At 40.6% G+C, this 19838-nt stretch overlaps 1 protein-coding gene across 1 annotated transcript in view; it reads right to left on the minus strand.

Moving 5' to 3' along the window:
• SIL1 (SIL1 nucleotide exchange factor) overlaps positions 1–19838 on the minus strand; it is a 211409-nt gene that overhangs the window by 78947 nt on the left and 112624 nt on the right. Inside the window, exons 4-5 of the mRNA XM_028103714.1 lie at positions 17116–17236; positions 10714–10813 (exon numbers count right to left, since the gene is read on the minus strand). Coding sequence (XP_027959515.1) covers positions 10714–10813; positions 17116–17236 — 221 coding nt within the window. The remainder of the gene's footprint in view (positions 1–10713; positions 10814–17115; positions 17237–19838) is intronic.

A 19838-nucleotide genomic window follows, 5' to 3' on the forward strand; every position in this document is an offset into this window, starting at 1 on the left:
CTTGTGCCAAACAGTTAACCAAGTTGTGAATGCGAAGAGTTCCTGACGGAAAGTCAAAGTGCTATTCCAGTGAACACACAAATTGTAAGAAAGCAACACAGTTGTATTGCTGATAAGGAGAACGTTTTAGTGGTCTCGTTAGGTCAAACCAGCCACAACATTTCCTTAAACCAAAAAGCCTAATCCAGAGCAAGGTCCTAATATCTCTTTAATTCTATGAAAGCTGAAAGAGATAAGGAACCTGCAGAAGAAAAGTTTGAAGCTAGCAGAGGTTGGTTCATGAGGTTTAAGAAAACAAGCCATCTCCGTAACATAAAAGTGCTAGGTGAAGCAGCAAGTGTTTATATAAAAGCTGTAGCAAGTTATCTGGAAGACCTAGCTAACTCCTGAAAGTGGCTAGACTCAGCAACAGGTTTTGAATGTAGACAAAATACCCCTCTATTGGAAGAAGATAGCATCTAGGACTTCCATAGCTAGAGGAGGAGAAGTCAATACCTGGCTTCAAAGCACAGGCTGATTTTCTTGTTAGGGGCTAATGCAGCTGCTGACTTTAGGTTGAAACCATTGTTTATTTACTACTCCAAAAATCCTAGGGCCCATAAGAATTAAGCTAAATCTACTTGGCCTGTCCTCTATAAATGGAACAACAAAGCCTGGATGACAACATGTCTATTTACAACATGGTTTACTGAATATGTTAAGACAAACATTGAGACCTACTGTCAGAAAGAAAAAATTCCTTTCAAAGTATTACTGCTTATGGACAATGCACCTGGTCACCCAAGAGCTCTGAGGGAGATGTACAACAAGATTAATGTTGTTTTCATGCTTGCTAACATAACATCTATTCTGCAGCCCACGGATCAAGAAGTCATGTTGACTTCCAAGTCTTAATTATAATAAGAAGAAAATACATTTTGTAAGGCTACAGTTGCCACAGACAGTGATTCCTTTAATGGATTTGGGCAAAGTAAACTGAAAACCTGTTGCAAAGTATTCCCATTCTAGATCCCATTAAAAACATAATGGGAAGAGGTCAAACTATCAACACGAACAGGAGTTTGGAAGAAGTCGATTCTAACACTCATGGATGACTGTGACGAGTTCAAGTCTTCAGTTGGGGATATAAGTGCACATATGGTAGAAATATCAAGAGAATTAGAATTAGAAGTGGAGCCTGAGGATGTGACTGAACTGTTGCAACATGATAAAACTTTAATGAATGAAAAGTTGCTTCTTATGGATGAGCAAAGAAAGTAGTTTCCTGAAATGGAATCTACTCCTGGTGAACATGCTGTGAAAACTGCTGAAATGACAACAAAGGATTTAGAATACTACATAAACTCAGTTGTTAAAGCAGTCAAAGGGTTTGAGAGAACTGACTCCCATTTTGAGAGAAGTTCTATTGTGGTATAATGTTATCAAACAGCATCACATGCTACAGAGAAACTGTTCACGAAATTGTTCAATGTGGCAAACTTCACTGCTGTCTTATTTTAAGAAATCGCCACAACCACCCTAATGTTCAGCAACCACCACCCTCATCAGTCAAGCAGCCATCAGCATTGACACAAGACCCTCCATAAGCAAAAGGATTACAATTCACTAAAAGCTCGATGTGGTTAGCATTTTTTAGCAATAAAGTACTTTTTGAATTAAGGTATGTATATTGCTTTTTAGACATAATGCTCTTGCACATTTAGTAGACTGCAGTACAGAGTAAACATAACTCTAACATGCACTGGGAAACCAAAAAAGTAATGACTTGATTTATTGCAGTGATCTAGAACCAAACCCATACTGTCTTCAAAGCATACCTGTACCTTCTAAGATGCCCACAGAAGAGAGCCCTCAGAGTCTATCTATATAGACCTCTGCCCCAAAAACACACTCAAGATTTTCCAGGTTCACTTAACCCAGTCTGACTTCTAATGTTCGAGAAGAGTGGAAAGTCTTCTTGCTGCCATCACTGAGGTCAGGGGAAGCAATGCAAGCTCACCTTCAATTCCTAAACTCAGTTGAAAAGGCTGAGGTCTAAGGTGGAATAATCCACACCTTGGTTCTGTATCTTCTACAATCATTGACTATCTTTGCTTTGCCCTGCCCAATCCAGCAACATTTTAGGGAAACCCAGATGTAGGAAACTGTGGGTAAAGAGCTATCAGAGTGGGAGCAATCTGCTGATGAAAATTAAATCACTCTCATTACTGTCAATCTAACTACAGGTGTACAATTTGTTCAACTGTTTGAAGTGGCTAAATTACTGTATGTACTATACTCAAGTCTCAATTTTCTCTCAATCCTTCCCCACCCCACACACATACAAAAATTTAAAAAATGAAGTTATGTTGGAGGTGAATAAGACTTTAATTAGATATTTTATACATGTGACACTCCCATTTTCTTCCCAATTTTAGAGGACAGTGCTTATAAATAGAGTCCAAAAGGTCACAGTGGTTTGTGGCTCTATCCTCCAAGAAAAATTAAAAGGCAGGAATATTTATAAAAAGCAGAATGATGAGCACCTGTCAGCTCCAAATTGCTCATCTATTACCTATGGATTTTCTCCCCAGTTACAAGTACTCCACAGAAACACCAACCAAAGAAATGAATCAGCCTCTCTTAAAAAAGACCAAGCTCCTAGGAGAGCAATGCCATCTATGGGATGTCATTTTCCTGCTTCTTCAGGCTAAAACAACAGTGAAATGCTCTCCCTACACCCAGCTAAAGGACTCTGGATGGCCGCCAAAGGCAGGGCAAAGAGGTCTGGGGAAGCTGAGTCACTGCCTAGAGCTGTGGGATGCCAGGCAAGTGAGCAGGGTAAGAAATAAGTCACCTCCATCTCACTAAAATGATGTGTAGGGCGCCTGGGTGGCTCAGATGTTTGAGCATCTGCTTTCGGCTCAGGTCGTGATCCCAGGGTCCTGGGATCGAGTCCCGCATCGGGCTCCCTGCTCCTTGGGAGCCTGCTTCTCCCTCTGCTTCTTTCTCTCTCTCTCTCTCTCCCTCTGTCTCTCATGAATAAATAAATAAAAAAAATTAAAAAAAAATTTTTAAATGATGTGTACCTGGCCCTCAGGAAGAGGGACTATTTTAAGAAAAAAAAATTTTTTTTATTTTGCAATAATTATAAACTCACAGAAAGTTACAAAAATAATACACAGAGTACCATGTACCCTTGGTTCAGCTTCCCCCAATGGCAACATCTTACGTAACAGTACACTAACAAAACCAAGAAAATGACAAAGGTATAACACTGTTAACTAGACTATGAGCCTTACTCAGATTTTATCAGCTTTTACATGTACACATTTACATGTATATTATTCTATACAATTTTATCCAATATATATATTCATGCAACCACCAGAACAATCAGGTTACTGAACTATTCCACCACCACCAAACTCCACTGTGGCATCCCTTTACAGCTGCACCTCACCCTCCCATCCATCCCTGTGTCCTGGCAATCACTGCTTTGTTCTCCATCTCCTTAATTCTGGCACTTAGATAATGTTATAAAGATGGAATAACAAGGTCTGTAATCTTTTGAGATAGTATTTTTATATGAACATAATGCACTTGAGATCTATCCAAGTTACCACACACATCCATGGTTCATTTATTTTTAATGCTGAGTAGTACTGCATTATACAGATGTACAGTTTCCTTAACCATTCACCTGTTGAACATTTGAGTTGTTTCCAGGTGTTGACTATTATGAACATAAATATTTGTATAAGGGTTTTTATATAAATTCAAGTTCTTATTTCTCTGGCATAAATACCCACAAGTAGAACTGCTGGGTCATATGACAAACATGTTTGGTTTTATAAGAAACTGCCTATTTTCCATGGTGACTGTACCATTTTACATACTCACCAACAATGTATGAAACACTCAGTTTCTCCACATCCTCACTAGTATTTATCACTAGTATTTAGTATTATCACCACTTTTGTTTTAGGTATCTTAATAGATGTATAGTGATAGTTCATTGTGGACTTAATTTGCATTTCTCCAAAGGCTAAAGATATTAAACATCTTTTCAGGTGGTTATTTGCCATCCACAAATCATCTTCGGTGAATTATCTGTTTGTTCACTTCCTCTCCCCATTCTCTAAATATGTTGTCACTTTTTACTGTTGAGCTTTCAGAGTTCTAGATACAAGTCTTTAATTCTAGATACAAGTCTTTAATTAATCTTTATTCTAGATACAAGTCTTTAATCAGATACAGTCTTTGCTTTGCACAGATCTTACATGCAACAAGTTCAAATACTATAGTTTCAATAACACCATTCTCCCAACACTACTCAAATTTCAGTTACCACAAATTTCGTTTAACTGTAATCGCATGAAGTACAAACTTCGTTGCTGGCTCTTTAGTCCACAACTCACTACATATAACATAAATGCTCATGATGATGAGTGGGTGATCATACCACTTCTTTCTAAGTCTGTCTGACAGGTCACTAAAAATTCATTTCTCAGTTCACACACAGATGTCAAGTGTGTAGTTGTAGGACTTCTTCATCTTACAATGACAAGCCCAAGTAACATAACATAAAAATGGGTAATCAAAAGAAAAGAAGTGGCCAAGAAAGACCAAAGTGCAGCAAAAAGACTAACAGTGGTAACTCTGACAGTGAAACTCATACTGAATGAATATGGAGCTACAGAAGAGGTCATAATTTTTCTTTCAACTATCACACATTATTTTTCAAATGTAAGAGAATGATAGTCTATTCTTTTTCCCCTTATTTTCATTGTTCTTCTTCCTGATGGTTCCAAGTTTCGTTCTACTGTTATTTCATTTTTATTTGGAGAATATTCTTTAGTCATTCTTTTAGGTACATCTGCTAGTGACAAATGTTTTCAATTTTGTGTAAGAATGTCTTGATTTCTCTTTTGCTAATGAAGGATATTTTCATTGGCTATAGAATTCTGAGTGGACAGTTTTTTCAGCACTTGAAAAATATTGTGACATATACTCTGGTCTTGGTAGTTTCAAATGAAAAATGCACTGTCAATCATTGTACCCTAAGGTAGTATGTTTTTTCTAACTGTTTTCAACATTTTTTCTGTAGCTGTGAAGAGTCATGGTGTTGATTTCTCTGAGTTTATCCTACTGAAAATTCAGTTTCATGAATCTATTCATTTATGCCCTTCATCATATTTGGGGATTTTTCCACCTTTATTTCTTAGTTTTTTTTTTCATTATTTTTCAGTACTCTCTCCTTTCCCAAGACTCCAATGACAGAAATGTTAGATCCTTTCTTATAATCACACAGGTCCCTAAGTCTCTGTTCATTCTTTCCCTATTTTTAGTCATTTCTGTCTTCAAGTTTACTGGTTCTTCTCTCTCTTTTCTATTCTGCTACCGAGCCCTATTGAGTGATTTTTAAACATTCTGAGTTGTATTTTTTTTTCAGTTCTAAAAATTCCATTTGGTTCTTTCTTCTATCATCTACTTCTTTGCTGAGGTTGTCATTTGTTTCAAGTGTTCATAATCATTTGTTGAATGATTTTTATAACTGCTTTAAATTCCTTTTTAGGTAATTCAAACTTCTGTGTCATCTCACTGTTGGCTTCTATTATCTATTAGTTCAAGGTTTGGTTTTTTTGTATCCTGGACATTTTGGGTATTAGTTTTAAGATCTCTCTAACTTACTGAATCTTCCTTTTCAGCAAGCAGTTAAAATGTTTACGTTTAATACACTGATTCTGTCCTTGTGTGGCTGTGACTCTAAGACAATTTAGTTTCCAGACCCTATGCAGTGTTATTTTGGTCTGTTTCCTTTATATCCTGCCAAAGGCTCATCTAGACACCTGGCAGTATTCCACACTGCGTTTCAGTTATCAAATCTTTTGCTGTGTTAATTCTGGTCAGTTTCTCATGTGGGTCACCAGAGAATATGCCCAAAATTTCATTTGTGAAATCTTTTTCTCCAGCTCCCTTCTCTCCAAAATCCTACCACCACTCTCTAGTTAGGAGGAGGAAGAACATGACCTGCCACCACTGGACACTCTACATTGGGACAAGAAGTCCTTCCTTGGCCTCTTTATCACCCTGCTGGGGGAACTGAAACACTGCTTCACTGATGCTGGTGTGAGGGTGGAAGTTCAGGCTCCTCACTTACCCTCACGGACAATGTCCCAGAGTGGGGAGCAAAATGATGCCTCACACTATCTCAGTGCCACCAAGTAGAAGGTCAGACTACAATTCTCCATTCACCACCACCCATTCCCCCCACCCCGACCAACACACACAATGGCATCACCTCTGCTCCAAGTGAAAAACCACCTTGGTAGTGTCAGGCAGAAGACATTCAAATATCCTTCTTGACCTCTACCGACACCACCCCAACAGGAGAAGCAGCTTGCTACCCCCAATGTAGAGGGTGGAAAACCAGGCTCCATACTTGGTATCTGCTGGTACCACACCAGCAGGGGAAACAGAGAATAGTATCCTACCATTGGGCAGAGGGTAGAAATTCCAGCTCTCTGTTCAAGGCTCACTGATACCACCTTGGTCAAGGTAGCAGAATACTGCATCATATCATATCATTGCCAGAGATGGGGGTAGAAGTTCAGTCTACCCACTCGGCCTCTGCTGACACCACTCTGGTGGAGGAATGAGAGTGCAGCCTGCTACCACAAAGTGGGAGGTGGAAATCCAAGTTTCCCTTCAATTTCCACTGGTACTAAGGGTGGGGTGGGAGATTTCCATTGTCTTTGGCTAAAGTAGGACAGATATTGTCAAAAAGGGTTTAAGTTCTATTAGGCTGCCCTTTTCCTAGCAATTTCTCTACAAAGAACAGGTCTTTTTTAGGGTTTTTTTCTATCTGTACCTGTTGGCATTTCCTGGATGTGGGCCTCTCGAATGCCCACTCTGGGATATACAAAGAGCAAAAAGAATGCCCAAGGAAGTCACTATCATGTTATTCTTCAAGTTCCAAGGTCACTAGCCAGTCTGCTTTCTTCTTCCCACCTTTTAGAGTCGTCTTATATTTGCTTTTAGTATTATGTCCAAGGTTTTTAGTTGTCCTTAGCAGGAGTAATATTAAGAAATGCGTCTACTTTATCTTGCCCAGCATCAAAAGTTTAAAAAGGTCATGTTTTTAAATGGAACAATTTATAGGATACAGGTGAACAACAGCTGACATAATAAAATAGGGCATCAAGCCATTTATATGGTAATAGAGGTATAAAGGGATCAGATTCAACAGTCCAAATGTGTCTGGCTAGATGGAGTTTTTCCACATGGCAAGGGGTTCTGGGAAGGACTGATTCATTTAAATCTAAGGTACGAACATATACAATAGAATTGATGCCCTTCTCCCTAAAATATCAAGTAAAAAAAACATTCACTCAAATGATAGGACACGGCACAATATTTGACAGTATTGCTTTTATAAATAGCAAAAGCACCATCCTGTTCTTGCAAGCCACCACACAACTTGAGTTTAAAGACTGGTAAACAAAAAATTGTTGAATGATTTTTATAACTGCTTTAAAATCCTTTTTAGGTAATTCAAACTCCTGTGTCATCTCACTGTTGGCATCTATTATCTATTAGTTCAAGGTTTGTTTTTTTTGTATCCTGGACATTTTGGGTATTAGTTTTAAGATTTCTCTAACTGACTGAATCTTCCTTTTCAGCAAGCAGTTAAAATGTTTACGTTTAATACACTGGTATTAATGCCATCTGCAGCCAAGAGCTTGAAACATGTCAGAAACTCCCCAACCTACTTCAAGTCAATTTATTTGCCAGTCCCAAGGGCACTGACGATGAGCTGAGTCAATCCCAACAGGCTCCAAATGAAAGCAGGAGAAAAACCCCAGGCTCTAGCACCTCAGTGAAGAAGCCAACCACCTATACTCCATAGAAGTAAGGAGTATGGCAGCCTTATCTTCCAAACAGCAGCTGACTTATACCAGCTTGAATAAGGATCCTGCATTTGGGTACTGATACTGGGATCTCCTCTTGCAATGGGAAAGGATTCTTTTTAATTGCAAAAAAAAAAAAAAAAATCAACCGAAAACTTAATCTCTTGCTTTCGCATTTAAAAAATATTTTTTCTATTTTAATCTTAATTTGGGTTTTTTTTTTCATTTTTTCAAATTTTTACTTAAATTCTACTTAGTTAACATACAGTGCAATATTGGTTTCAAGAGTAGAATTCAGGGGCGCCTGGGTGGCTCAGTTGGTTGAGCGACTGCCTTCGGCTCAGGTCATGATCCTGGAGTCCCGGGATCAAGTCCCGCATCAGGCTCCCTGCTCAGCAGGGAATCTGCTTCTCCCTCTGACCCTCCCCCCTCTCATGCTCTCTATCTCATTCTCTCTCTCAAATAAATAAATAAAATCTTAAAAAAAAAGAGAGTAGAATTCAGGGATTTATCACTTACATACAATACCCAATGCTCATCACAAGTGATGAGCATCACCCATCTAGCCCATCCCCCACCCACCTCCCTCCAGCAACCCTCAGTTTGTTCTCTATCATTAAGAATCTCCTATGGTTTCCTTCTCTCTTTTTTTCCCCTTCCCATATGTTCATCTGTTTTGTTTCTTAAATCCCACATATGAGTGAAATCATATGGTATTTGTCTTTCTCTACCTTAGCATAATACAGTCTAGCTCCAGCCACGTCACTGCAAGTAGCAAGCTTTCATTCCTTTTGATGGCTGAGTAATGTTCCACTGTGTAGGTATACCACATCTTCTTTATCCATTCATCAGTTGATGGACATTTGGCCTCTTTCCAATAATTTGGCTATTGTTGATAATGCTGCTATAAACATCGGGGTGCATATATCCCTTCGAATCAGTATTTTTGTATCCTTTGGGTAAATACCTAGTAGTGCAATTCCTAAATCATAAGGTAGTTCTATTTTTAACTTTTTGAGAAACCTCCATACTGTTTTTGCAGAATGGCTGCACCAGTTTGCATTTCCACCAACAGCGTAAGAGGGTTCCCCTTTCTCCACATCCTCACCAACACTTGTTTCCCAAGTTGTTAATTTTAGCCCTTCTGACAGGTGTGAGGTTAAAAAATATTTTCTTAATATTCATACTTTTCTATACAAACTTTACTATGGGAAAGAATACCATTAAAAGAGAACAAAGAGAAGAGATGGGGTAGAGTGGGTCTTCCACCCACAGAGAAGACATGGATCAGGGGCTGACTGCTATGTTCCCATCAGGCCCACATGGAGCCCATGGTGAGGGGATGATGAGTGAGAATGAACCCAACCCCTGGCCACAGGAACATCAATCTCTCCTGTAAGCACCTAAGCACACACCTCTCTCCTCTGCTCACCTCCGCTTCACCAGGTAAGAGGATTTGATTTTCCTCACCCTCCTAACCTGTGGTAGGATGAAATTTTATCTATCACCTTCCTACAACCACTGCTGCTACCACTGCCATCCTGCTACTCATCTTCTCATACCACATACACTCTCCATACTGGGAGATGTGACTTCGCTAAGATGAGGAAAGACATGGAGAACATGGTCTGCATATTAACACATCCTAATGAGGTCCTCCCCGACACCAAAAAAAAAAAAAAAAAAAAAAAGCTCATTTGTCTCAGAAACGCTTAGCTCTAAAGGATCTGAGGAACCCAAGGCTTCTTCCAATTAACATACAAGCTGTCAAGAACCTGATGCTGCACCTCCAAGATACTGCCAGGATTCTGGGGCACTGGCAGACGACAAAGCAAAAGAGGACTGTGAGGGGGATAAGAGGAAGGGAGAACTTAGAAAGGTCTCTAAAGTAGCCATCAGAGGAGCTTCTTTCAAGGACTCAAATGGAAGTGTAAAAGAATGATATGGGAGTGGAACCTGGGTGGCTCAGTCTGTTAATCGTCTGCCTTCAGCTCAGGTCATGATCCTAGGGTGCGGGGCTCAAGCCCCAGATCGGGCTCTTGCTCAGCAGAAAGTCTGCTTCTCCCTCTCCCTCTGCTGCTCCGCCTGCTTGTGCTCATGCTCTCGCTCGCTCTCTCTTGTCCAACAACAAAAACAACAACAATTTTTTTTTTTTAAATGATGTGGGAATTCTCTATCACATGAGTTTGTGCTCCATCTCAAGTTTAAGATTTCTTTCTGGTATAAGTCTGTACACATAAGCTCTCCCAGACATGAGGGGCATAGCAAGGGGCTGCAATTCTGCCTCTTTCTTCTTCTCATTCCCTTAGTTTGTACACACATTTAGAACTGGAGGAAACCTCAGCCATCCTCTTGTTCCACCCCTGCACTGTACATTTAAGTAACATGAGCCCTGGAACAGGAATACATTTGCTACATGTTCAAAAGACATGGACAAGGATCAAGGCTTCCTTCCCAGCCCAGCTCCTCTCTTCTTTAAGCTTGTGTCCAACCCAAGTGTAAGTGAGGAGATCTGTGTTTTAATCTCCATTCACCTCACTCTTGTCTGTGATAATGAAGAGTATGATTATCTCTGCTTTGTGCTTCATTTTCCCCAAACATATAACGCAAAGGTGGATCCTAAACAATGAAATGCTCCCAGCATTGGTATATATTTTTAAATTGTCTATAAAGGATTATTTATTTGGCACTAACTGCCCTTTAAATTATTTTACAATATTATTATTATACCCCATGTTTATTTTAACAGCTTCAGGCAGAAGTGATTCCCTTCAAGGCTGTCCAGTAGGCTTACTAACTCCCTGGAAAGAGTATCACACACCTTGTCTTCCTTTGAACTCTCCACTTCTGCCCCCTCCTTGAATTTTGCCAGTGCACTCTTGAGGTCCTGAGATGTGTAGGTGTTAGTGTTGATGTCCAGCCTGTCCAAAGAGAAGGTGAGAGTCAGGAAGGAGGCACCATCTTTCCCAAGAAAAAAACACCCCCCCACCACAGGGGCTGGCACTCCAAAACAAGGTAAGCCAGGCCAGCTCTAACTCAGAGTGCACCACTCTAGCTTTGCTTTTGGTCAGCCACAAGTCCAACAGGTAGTCTGACCTTGAAGCTAAAGGAGGAAATACACAGCCAAAGATGGGGTCATTTCATGAAAGAGGAGGAAATGCCATGGGGCAGACAGAGGCCTACCATGGACAGAGAGCTCTCAGCCAGCTACAAAGGCAGAAGTATGTCTGGAATGACAGTGCAATGCTGTTCTGTCAGCATGTGACAGGCAGGACCTCCTGGAGGATAGTGGGCACAAAGGATATAACAAGCACCCTATTTCTATTCTTCTAGTAAAGGGACTAATGGAGACCTGAGCCCCCCCCACCCCCCGCCAACATGTGCTTGGCCTGATTTCACAAGGCAATCTTTCTTCACAAAAACAGGCTGGATAAATTCACACCTTCAAAACCACCTCCTGGGCACAGAGTAAATGCAGGAGCTAAGTGTCAATCTGACCAAGGAATAAGGTTGAGTTATCGAGGACTAGATGCAAAGCCAACCGTATTCCAAAGTCAGCCTCCGAGGAGAGGGAGGAAAGTAACCAATGTGGATGTAATCTCAAGAACCTGGTGAAGACTCGAGTGGTGTCTTCTCAAAGCCCCTTGGAGCTGATCCAAGCCATGACCATTCTTCTTGACTGGAGAGAAGGCATTCATGGAATGGGGAGTGGGTTTTGCCACCAAAGGTGACTTCTGATCAGTGAACAGAGAGGTAAGACCAAGAGTGACATGGACAAAGTAAGTGTGGAATGTAGTCTGTGCTTGACAAGACTGTCCAGCTCTGGGCGGGGGGAGGCAGTTGTGGGGGGGGGGGTGGTTTAAGGATAACCCAGGAGATATATGCAGGTGGGGAAGGAAGGCGCTAATGGGCTGCTCTGGGCCAGATAAGCATATCAGTCAAACAGTCAAGATGCCAGCAGGCCTCAGCTCTTATGAAAGGCACATGTTCTTAGGGCTTTGCCCATTTAGTCTTTGATTCATCCCAGAGACCCCTTAGAGCCCTGAGAAAAACACTTTTCTTCTCTAAACCTCAATCCTCATAAACTAATTAATAATAGCTAATCACTCCCATTTATTGAACACTTAACCATGTGTCAGTCACTGTTTTAATCCTTTTTTTAAATTTTTTTATTGTTATGTTAATCACCATATTGTTTTAATCCTTTTAAAAGTATTATTTCCTTCAACTGATTACCACAATCCTATGAGGTAGGGAAGATGATCCCTCTTCCAGAAGAGCATCACCCGCTGCCAGTAGCATGAGGATGCCACTGCCCTGCCCCTTATCCCTAAGAGAGAGATAAGTATTTGGGGGCACAGCTTGAACGGATTACCCCTCCGTCCTCTAAGACTTGGTCGGAACAAATCCCATCATGTCTCAATGCTCTATTTACCACCTTAAGTGCCACTCTTCCAGGCCGCTTACCATCACCCATTCTCAGCCCAAATTACACATACATACAAGTGTGCATATGTGTGACTGCACACACAGACATCAAATCATCTTCAGGTGGTATTCTCACTTCATTCTTCACTCAGAAAAATAGATGTTATCATCAAGAACACCTTCCTATTCCCTTCATCACCTCTATACCCCAACCTGCACCAAATATACATTGTCTGCTTTCCCTTCTATGGCAAATGGATAACAGTGTCCCTGCTTCTAATAGACTTATGTTCCAGATCCCACTTCCCTTTTCAAAAGCTTTAACTCCCATAATTATACTGCTCCCTCTTGTCTGCATCTTCAATTTCTCTCTTTGGTTGGATTATTCCTTTGAATATACCAACACTCTTTGGACTCCAGGGTCTCTAATTATCATGCCATTTCCCTGCTCCCCTTCAAGGTAGAACTTTATGAACACATTGTCTTAACTCACTATTCTCATCTTCGTGACTGCTACCTACACTGCCATTTGCTCTAATCCAGATTCAGTTCCCATAGCCTAATAAAACTTCTCATCAAAATTACTAAAATAATGGACAACCAGATCCAATGGGACTCTTCACTCATGTCATGCTCCTCCACTGCTCTGCAGCATTTACACAGCTCACCCCTCCCTCGTTGAAACACTCTCCTTCCTAGCTTCTTGTTACTACATTCTGCTGTTTCTTCCCCTTCTTCCCTCCTTCTCTTTTTTGTTGGTTCCTCATCTCCTACCTGAACCCTATATACTTGAATGCCTCAGAGTTCAATCCTGAACAATCTTCTCTATCTCCATATGCTTCCCTAGTTCTTTTAAAATATCTGTCAGGCAGGGCACCTGGGTGGCTTAGTCGGTTAAGCATCTGCCTTCAGCTCAGGTCATGAACGTAGGGTCCTAGGATCAAGCCCCACATCAGGCTCCATGCTTAGCGAGGAGTCTGCTTCTCCCTCGCCCTCTGCCCCTCCCCCCACCGCCGCTGGTGCTCTCAAAAAAATAAAATCTTTAAAACTAAATAAAATATGTCAGGCAATGATGTCCAAATTTACATCTTTAACCAATCCTCTCCCCTGAGTACGAGCCAGACTGTGGTACAACTACCTGATATATATCATGGATCTCAGATGTTCATCAGGCACCTCAAACTTACCACATCTAAAACATAGGTCTTGATGTTTCTCCCCATCAATCTGTTCCTTTCTCAATCTTTTCTATTTCAATAAATGGTACTTCTAAGAACCTAGCTGTGTTAAATTCCAAAATGAGGCTTTATCTCAAATACCTCCCCCACCACCTTCCTTCAACCCCTAAATCTTTATCATAAGCAAGTCCTGTTGGCACTACCTCCAAATTAAATCTCCACACCCAACCACTCTCCATCATGACACGCTAGACTAAGCCACCGTTATGTCTTACTTGATCTACTGAAATGACACCCTAATTGTCTCTCTCTGCTTCTTTTGTCCACCCTCAATCTACTCTCCATACACACAGCAACTAGACTGACTTTGTTAAATTACATCATATTAAACTACTCTCCCACCCCAAATCCTCCACTGGCTTTCCATTACAGTTCTACTCAAATGAAGACCGCTCAACATGCACCTCCAAACTCCACATGATCTGGCCCCTCATCAGGCCACTCTCCAAAATCATCTATTACTCTTCTTCCTTCTCCTACTCTCTAGTCACCCTGGTCATTTTCCTGTTTCCCAAACTTGATGAAGTCTCTTCCTTGACAAAGCTGGAGACTCTTCTTTTTCTCCCTGCCTGAGATGCTCTAACCTTAACCCTGTAAAATTAACTCTTTGCATGACTAAATCTCAGTTCAAACATCATCTTAATGAGGTCTTCCAAACCATCCTATTTAAAGTGGCCTTCCCTAGGGATTGATTACATTGCTTATTTCTTCCCTACATTCTACCACTATCTGTAATTACTTCACCTGCATTTTTATTTTTCTGTTTTTCTGCCGGCCAGCCTCTCTAACACTGACATCCTGTTTTGTTTACTACTGTACCTCTAATGTGTGGCACATAGGCACTCAATAGGTCTTTTGTGAAATGAATGAATGGAGCAAGAAAATGGCCCGGTCTTTGGCCCACTCCCTTAACCACAATGCTGTATTGTACCATGTTAAATGCTCAAGATGGGAAAACCTGGATGTATACTGTCCCTCATCCCTCTGAACAAAAGAGGGTGATTCAAAGAAGATGGTTGTTCCAGGGCAAAAAAGACAGATACAAGGTTGGGATGTTGACAGGAATATGGACTAAAACCAGTGGAGATGACAATGCCTAAGACATAAATAACAAGAGAAAACCCTGCTGCTAGGAACCAAATATACACTGAAGGCAGTGCCAGGAGAGGCCTCTGAAACAAGTCAGAGTCAGATGCCTTATCCCAGGCTTTATAGCCCAGAGTCACTACAGCTCTAGTTAGCAGTGTGGCCAGTCCCATATCCAGCAGAACTGGTGGACAGGCTGCCATGTAATCGATTAGGCTAAATGGACAATCCCCACCTCTCCTTAGCCAGTGGTTCTTAACTCTGTGATCACCAACCTCTTTGACAATCTTATGGAAAGATATGGGTCTTGTCTGTCTTGTCCCCCAAAACAGAATAAGCAGATAATCAAAATACTATAACAATTGTGGAAATGATCCCTGACCTTTGGCCTCTGTTCCCATTCTGGTACTGAGGCACCAGGAAGATACTTCTAAGTGGAATTGGAGGAGCCCGAGATGAGGTCCACAGCAGAAGGAAGAAGTCACCATCGAAGGCAACCAGAGATTTACTGAGCTCACAGCAGTGAAACCCACACCAGCCTGTCCATGCCTTTGGGTTGCTGTCCAGACAGGTTTGCCACTACTAATAAATGCTGAGAAGGAAGAGGATATGTCCAGTATACCCTGGAAGCCATTCCAGACCAGAACCCTCGGAAACATTCTGAAGGAGAAAAGAGGTAGAAATAGAACAGGTATCTCTCTCTTATGGTGTGCCTATTACAGACCACATGAATAACTCTGATTTCTATTCTAAAAAGATAAGAGCAACCAATAAAGCATTTAGCAATCTTACTGAAGATCTATGGTCAGGTACTGGAAAAAGAACTTTCCACAGTAGTAAAATCAACAAATTCCAAATTAATCAAGCTCCTAATTCAATATTCTTAAATCAAGAATAAAACAGCCTTTTTATTTAGAAAATAAGACTTGGCACAGAGGTGATAAAAGACCTCCTGACATACTCTGAGACACTGATATATGTGTGCATAATATGTGTGCTAGGGATGGAGGGAGCTTGGCAGGGGTTACAACAATGAAATTTTATTCTTTCTTCGATGACTGTGAGAAATGAATCATCATATGGCCTCCAGGTATAAGCCTATCAAGAGAGATGGGGGAAGATAAAGATCCTCCCCAGTATGGAGTGACTGTGTGGAGGACAAATATCTCCGTATCTTATCATCATATACAATCAAATTTTCTAACACTTAAAAACTACCCACATCTGAGTAGGCTGCTCTGTGGGGTTGTGGGTGCTACAGGACTGAAGGTACATATGGACAGGCTGAATAACCTTTTGCTGAGTACATCAAAGAAATGACTCAGGTAAGAATTGGGTCTCTAGGCTCCCTTTCTGGCTCTTATCTAACCGCAGAATATTGTTGAAATAATGAAAATTCAAGGACTGAGGAACACTAACCCTGCTCAATCCATTACTGATTGCCAATACTTGCATGTATTTAGAACAGGGGCATCAAACTCTTTGGTATGACAACATAATATTTCAGGTTTTATGGGCCTTATGGCAATCATTCCAACTACTCAACTCTGCCAGGTAACAGGAAAGTGGCCACAGACCATATATAAATCAATGAGCATAACTGTGTTCCAATAAAACTTTATTTACGGAGAGTGAAATCTCTAAAAGCCATGAAATATCATTCTTTTGCTTTTTTCCAACCGTTAAAAAAAATGTAAGAAACAACTTAGCTGTACAAAAATAAGTAGCAGTCCTAGTATGGCCCACAGGCCATAATTTGCTGGTCCTTGTGTTAGAAACCTCATGATTGGTATTTATGACCTTTCAAATTGCCCAATTCCAGCAGGCCCTGCAAACCCCATGCCTCCTCCTCCTCCTCCTCAAATAAAAAAGAACTTGCAAATAATACTTACTAATTCAAGGCAAAGAACAGAAAAAGAGAGACAAATTGTCCAAAATCAAATACTCTAAACTGGTTATTAAAAAATAAAGCAATCTCTTACCATTGGAGAACTTTTATCCTGCAAGAAAGCCTGTTTAATATGGACTAACAAGAGGAAAAGTTAGTCTGAATTAAACACTTTAAAATGCAATTTTATTGTTCACCAAGGAAGTATTACTGCAAAGCAGAAGGCCTAACAGGCCTGTTTTAATGAATAGATGACTCATCTGTAATCAGCACATTAATTGCTGGGATTCAAATGGGTGCTCTTAAAGTACTGGGAAAAATAGCTTCATTTTTAAAGCAGGTTAAGCATTTCCCCTACAGCCTTTCCTAAAGTATCAATTTGCTTTGCAAACTATTTCTTTCCAAAGATTCTACAAGTAAACTTCCATGAAACCCTGACAGATTTATCACAAATTCTAGACTACTAAATTTCAAATTTTTAAAAAAGCCACATGAATTTGGGTAACAAACATCACATTGTTGTTACTTTAGTATTACAAAATCAATGTTGTCAACCTCCCGGTCCCTAGGGTTGTCACTGTACCTTCTGCCTTTTTTCAACCCTTTCAAATTACTTCGGAACTTGTCCTCTTCTTGGAGTTTCACTTCTCTTGCCCCAGTCTGGAGATTCAGCCGCACATGGGATCCAGCAGGGACAGCCTGCCCTAAAAGCCAAGAAGAAAGAGGGTTCATGAGGTAGACAGTCCTTGAAGGGACACTGCAATGGAATGGTTGGCTAACAAGCCAATAGGATTTATTAACTCATGAAGACCAGACTCTGCCATGTTCCATTACCTGAATCCATCCATCTAACACACACACACACACACACACACACACACACACACACACACACACCTCACACATATTTTCTCCTTTTGCTAATACATATCAAATTAAGGGAATGAGGCAGATGCGCAAGGACATCTGCACTTCAATCGAGAGACCAATAACTCCAGTTAGAACCTGCATCTTTAAGGGCGCCTGGGTGGCTCAGTTGGTTAAGCTACTGCCTTCGGCTCAGGTCATGATCCTGGAGTCCCGGGATCGAGTCCCACATCGGGCTCCCTGCTCAGCAGGGAGCCTGCTTCTCCCTCTGACCCTCTTCCCTCTTGTGCTCTCTCTCATTCTCTCTCTCAAATAAATAAATAAAATCTTTAAAAAAAAAAAAAAGAACCTGCATCTTTAAGCTATTCTGTTTTCTTTAAACTGAGCTATAATAAGCCTTTCTGTAAACGTGCAGTGAATGGTAAGCATCTACTCACCCTTAAGGACATGGCTACATCACTGCATCCTTCATGACACCCTTCTTGCCTCTCCCCTTGACAGTCCCAGAAAACCCCAGAGAGCTTGCCATTCCAGCAACCTTAGACCTCACCACCCTCCTCTATTCATCATCAGGCTCCTTCTATGAGGCTCTCTCCTTGATGAGCCAGGGACTATATCTCCTATATTATTTCCCAAGCCCCGAGACCAGGGTGTGATTGGAAGGTAAGAGGATAGAGCAAGCAAGGAGGCAGGGAATGGAATCAATAGAAACTAAAAAGCTATGCCCATCCATCTCAGAAGGGTCTATCCACTAGCTGAAGAAACAAGTAATGTGAATGGATGGGCTATTCATACACATTGTACACATTACTCAAAGATAAATAAAAAGCAAGTAAAGACACTACAAAAAAAGAACTACAGGCCAGTATCTCTGATAAACACAGATGCAAAGATTCTCCACAAAATATTAGCGAACCAAATTCAACAATACATTAAGAAAATCATTCAAGGGGTGCCTGGGTGGCTCAGTCGTTAAGCGGCTGCCTTCAGTTCAGATCATGAGCCCAGGGTCCTGGGATCAAGTCCCACATCATGCTTCCCTGCTCCGCGGGAAGCCTGCTTCTCCCTCTCCCACTCCCCCTGCTTGTGTTCCTGCTCTTGCTATCTGTCAAATAAATAAATAAAATCTTCAAAAAAAAAAAAAATTCAACATGGTCAAGTGGGATTTACTCCTGAGATGCAAGGGTGGTTCAATATTTGCATGTCCATCAATGTGATAGGTCACATGAACAACAGAAAGCATAAAAACCATATGCTCATTTCAAGAGATGCAGAAAAAGTGTATGACAAAGTACAACATCCATTCATGATAAAAACTCTCAACAAACCAGGTTTAGAGAAAACATACCTTAACATAATAATGGCCATCTATGAAAAATCCACAGTTAACGTCATCCTCAAAGGGAAAAAACTTTCCCCTAAGATCAGAAACAAGACAAGAACATCCACTCTTGCCACTTTTATTCAACATAGTACTGGAAATCCCAGCCACAGCAATCAGACAAGAAGAAGAAATCAGTAAGAAGTAAAGCTTCCACTGTTTGCAGATGACATGATACTGTATGTAGAAAACCTTAAGACCAACTAAAAAACTACTAGACCTGACAAATGAATTTAATCAAGTCACAGGATACAAAATCAATATACAGAAATCTGATGCATTTCTATACACTAATAATGAAGTAGCAGAAAGAGAAATTAAGAAAACAATCTCATTTATAATTGTACTGAAAATAAGATACTTAAGAATATAACTAAACAAAGAGATGAAAGACTTGCACTCTGAAAACTATATAACACAGATGAAAGATGTCGAAAAAGGGACGCCTGGGTGGCTCAGTTGGTTAAGCATCTGCTTTTGGCTCAGGTCATGATTCCAGGGTCCTGGGATCAAGTCCCGCAACAGGCTCCCTGCTCAGCGGGGAACCTGCTTCTCCCTCTGCCTACCGCTCCCCCTGTTTGTGCTCTCTCTCTATCCCCCTCTGACAGACAGATAAATAGATAGATAGATAGATAGATAGATAGTGAAGAAGACATGAACAAATGGAAAGATATTCCATGCTCATGGATTGGAAGAACAAATATTGTTACAATGTCCACACTACTCAAAGCAATCTACACATTTAATGCAATCCCTAACAAAACACCAAAAGCATTTTTCACAGAGCTAGAGCAAATAATCCTAAAATTTGTGTGGAACCACAAAGACCCTGAATAGCCAAAGCAATTTTGAAAAAGTAGTAGTAAACTAGAAGTATAATAATACTAGATTTCAAGATATACTATAAAGCTGTAGTAATCAAAACAGTATGGTACTGGCACAAAATGGACACACAGATTAATGGAATAGAGTCCAGAGATAAACCCACAATTATATGGTCAAGTAATGTACGACAAAGGAGGCAAAAATATACAGTGGCAAAAAGTCTCTTCAACAAA

Source organism: Eumetopias jubatus, unplaced genomic scaffold (assembly GCF_037043125.1).
Source record: "Eumetopias jubatus isolate StellerSeaLion01/CBP00866 unplaced genomic scaffold, mEumJub1_p1.0 scaffold_5, whole genome shotgun sequence".
In the NCBI taxonomy this organism is placed as follows: domain Eukaryota; kingdom Metazoa; phylum Chordata; class Mammalia; order Carnivora; family Otariidae; genus Eumetopias; species Eumetopias jubatus.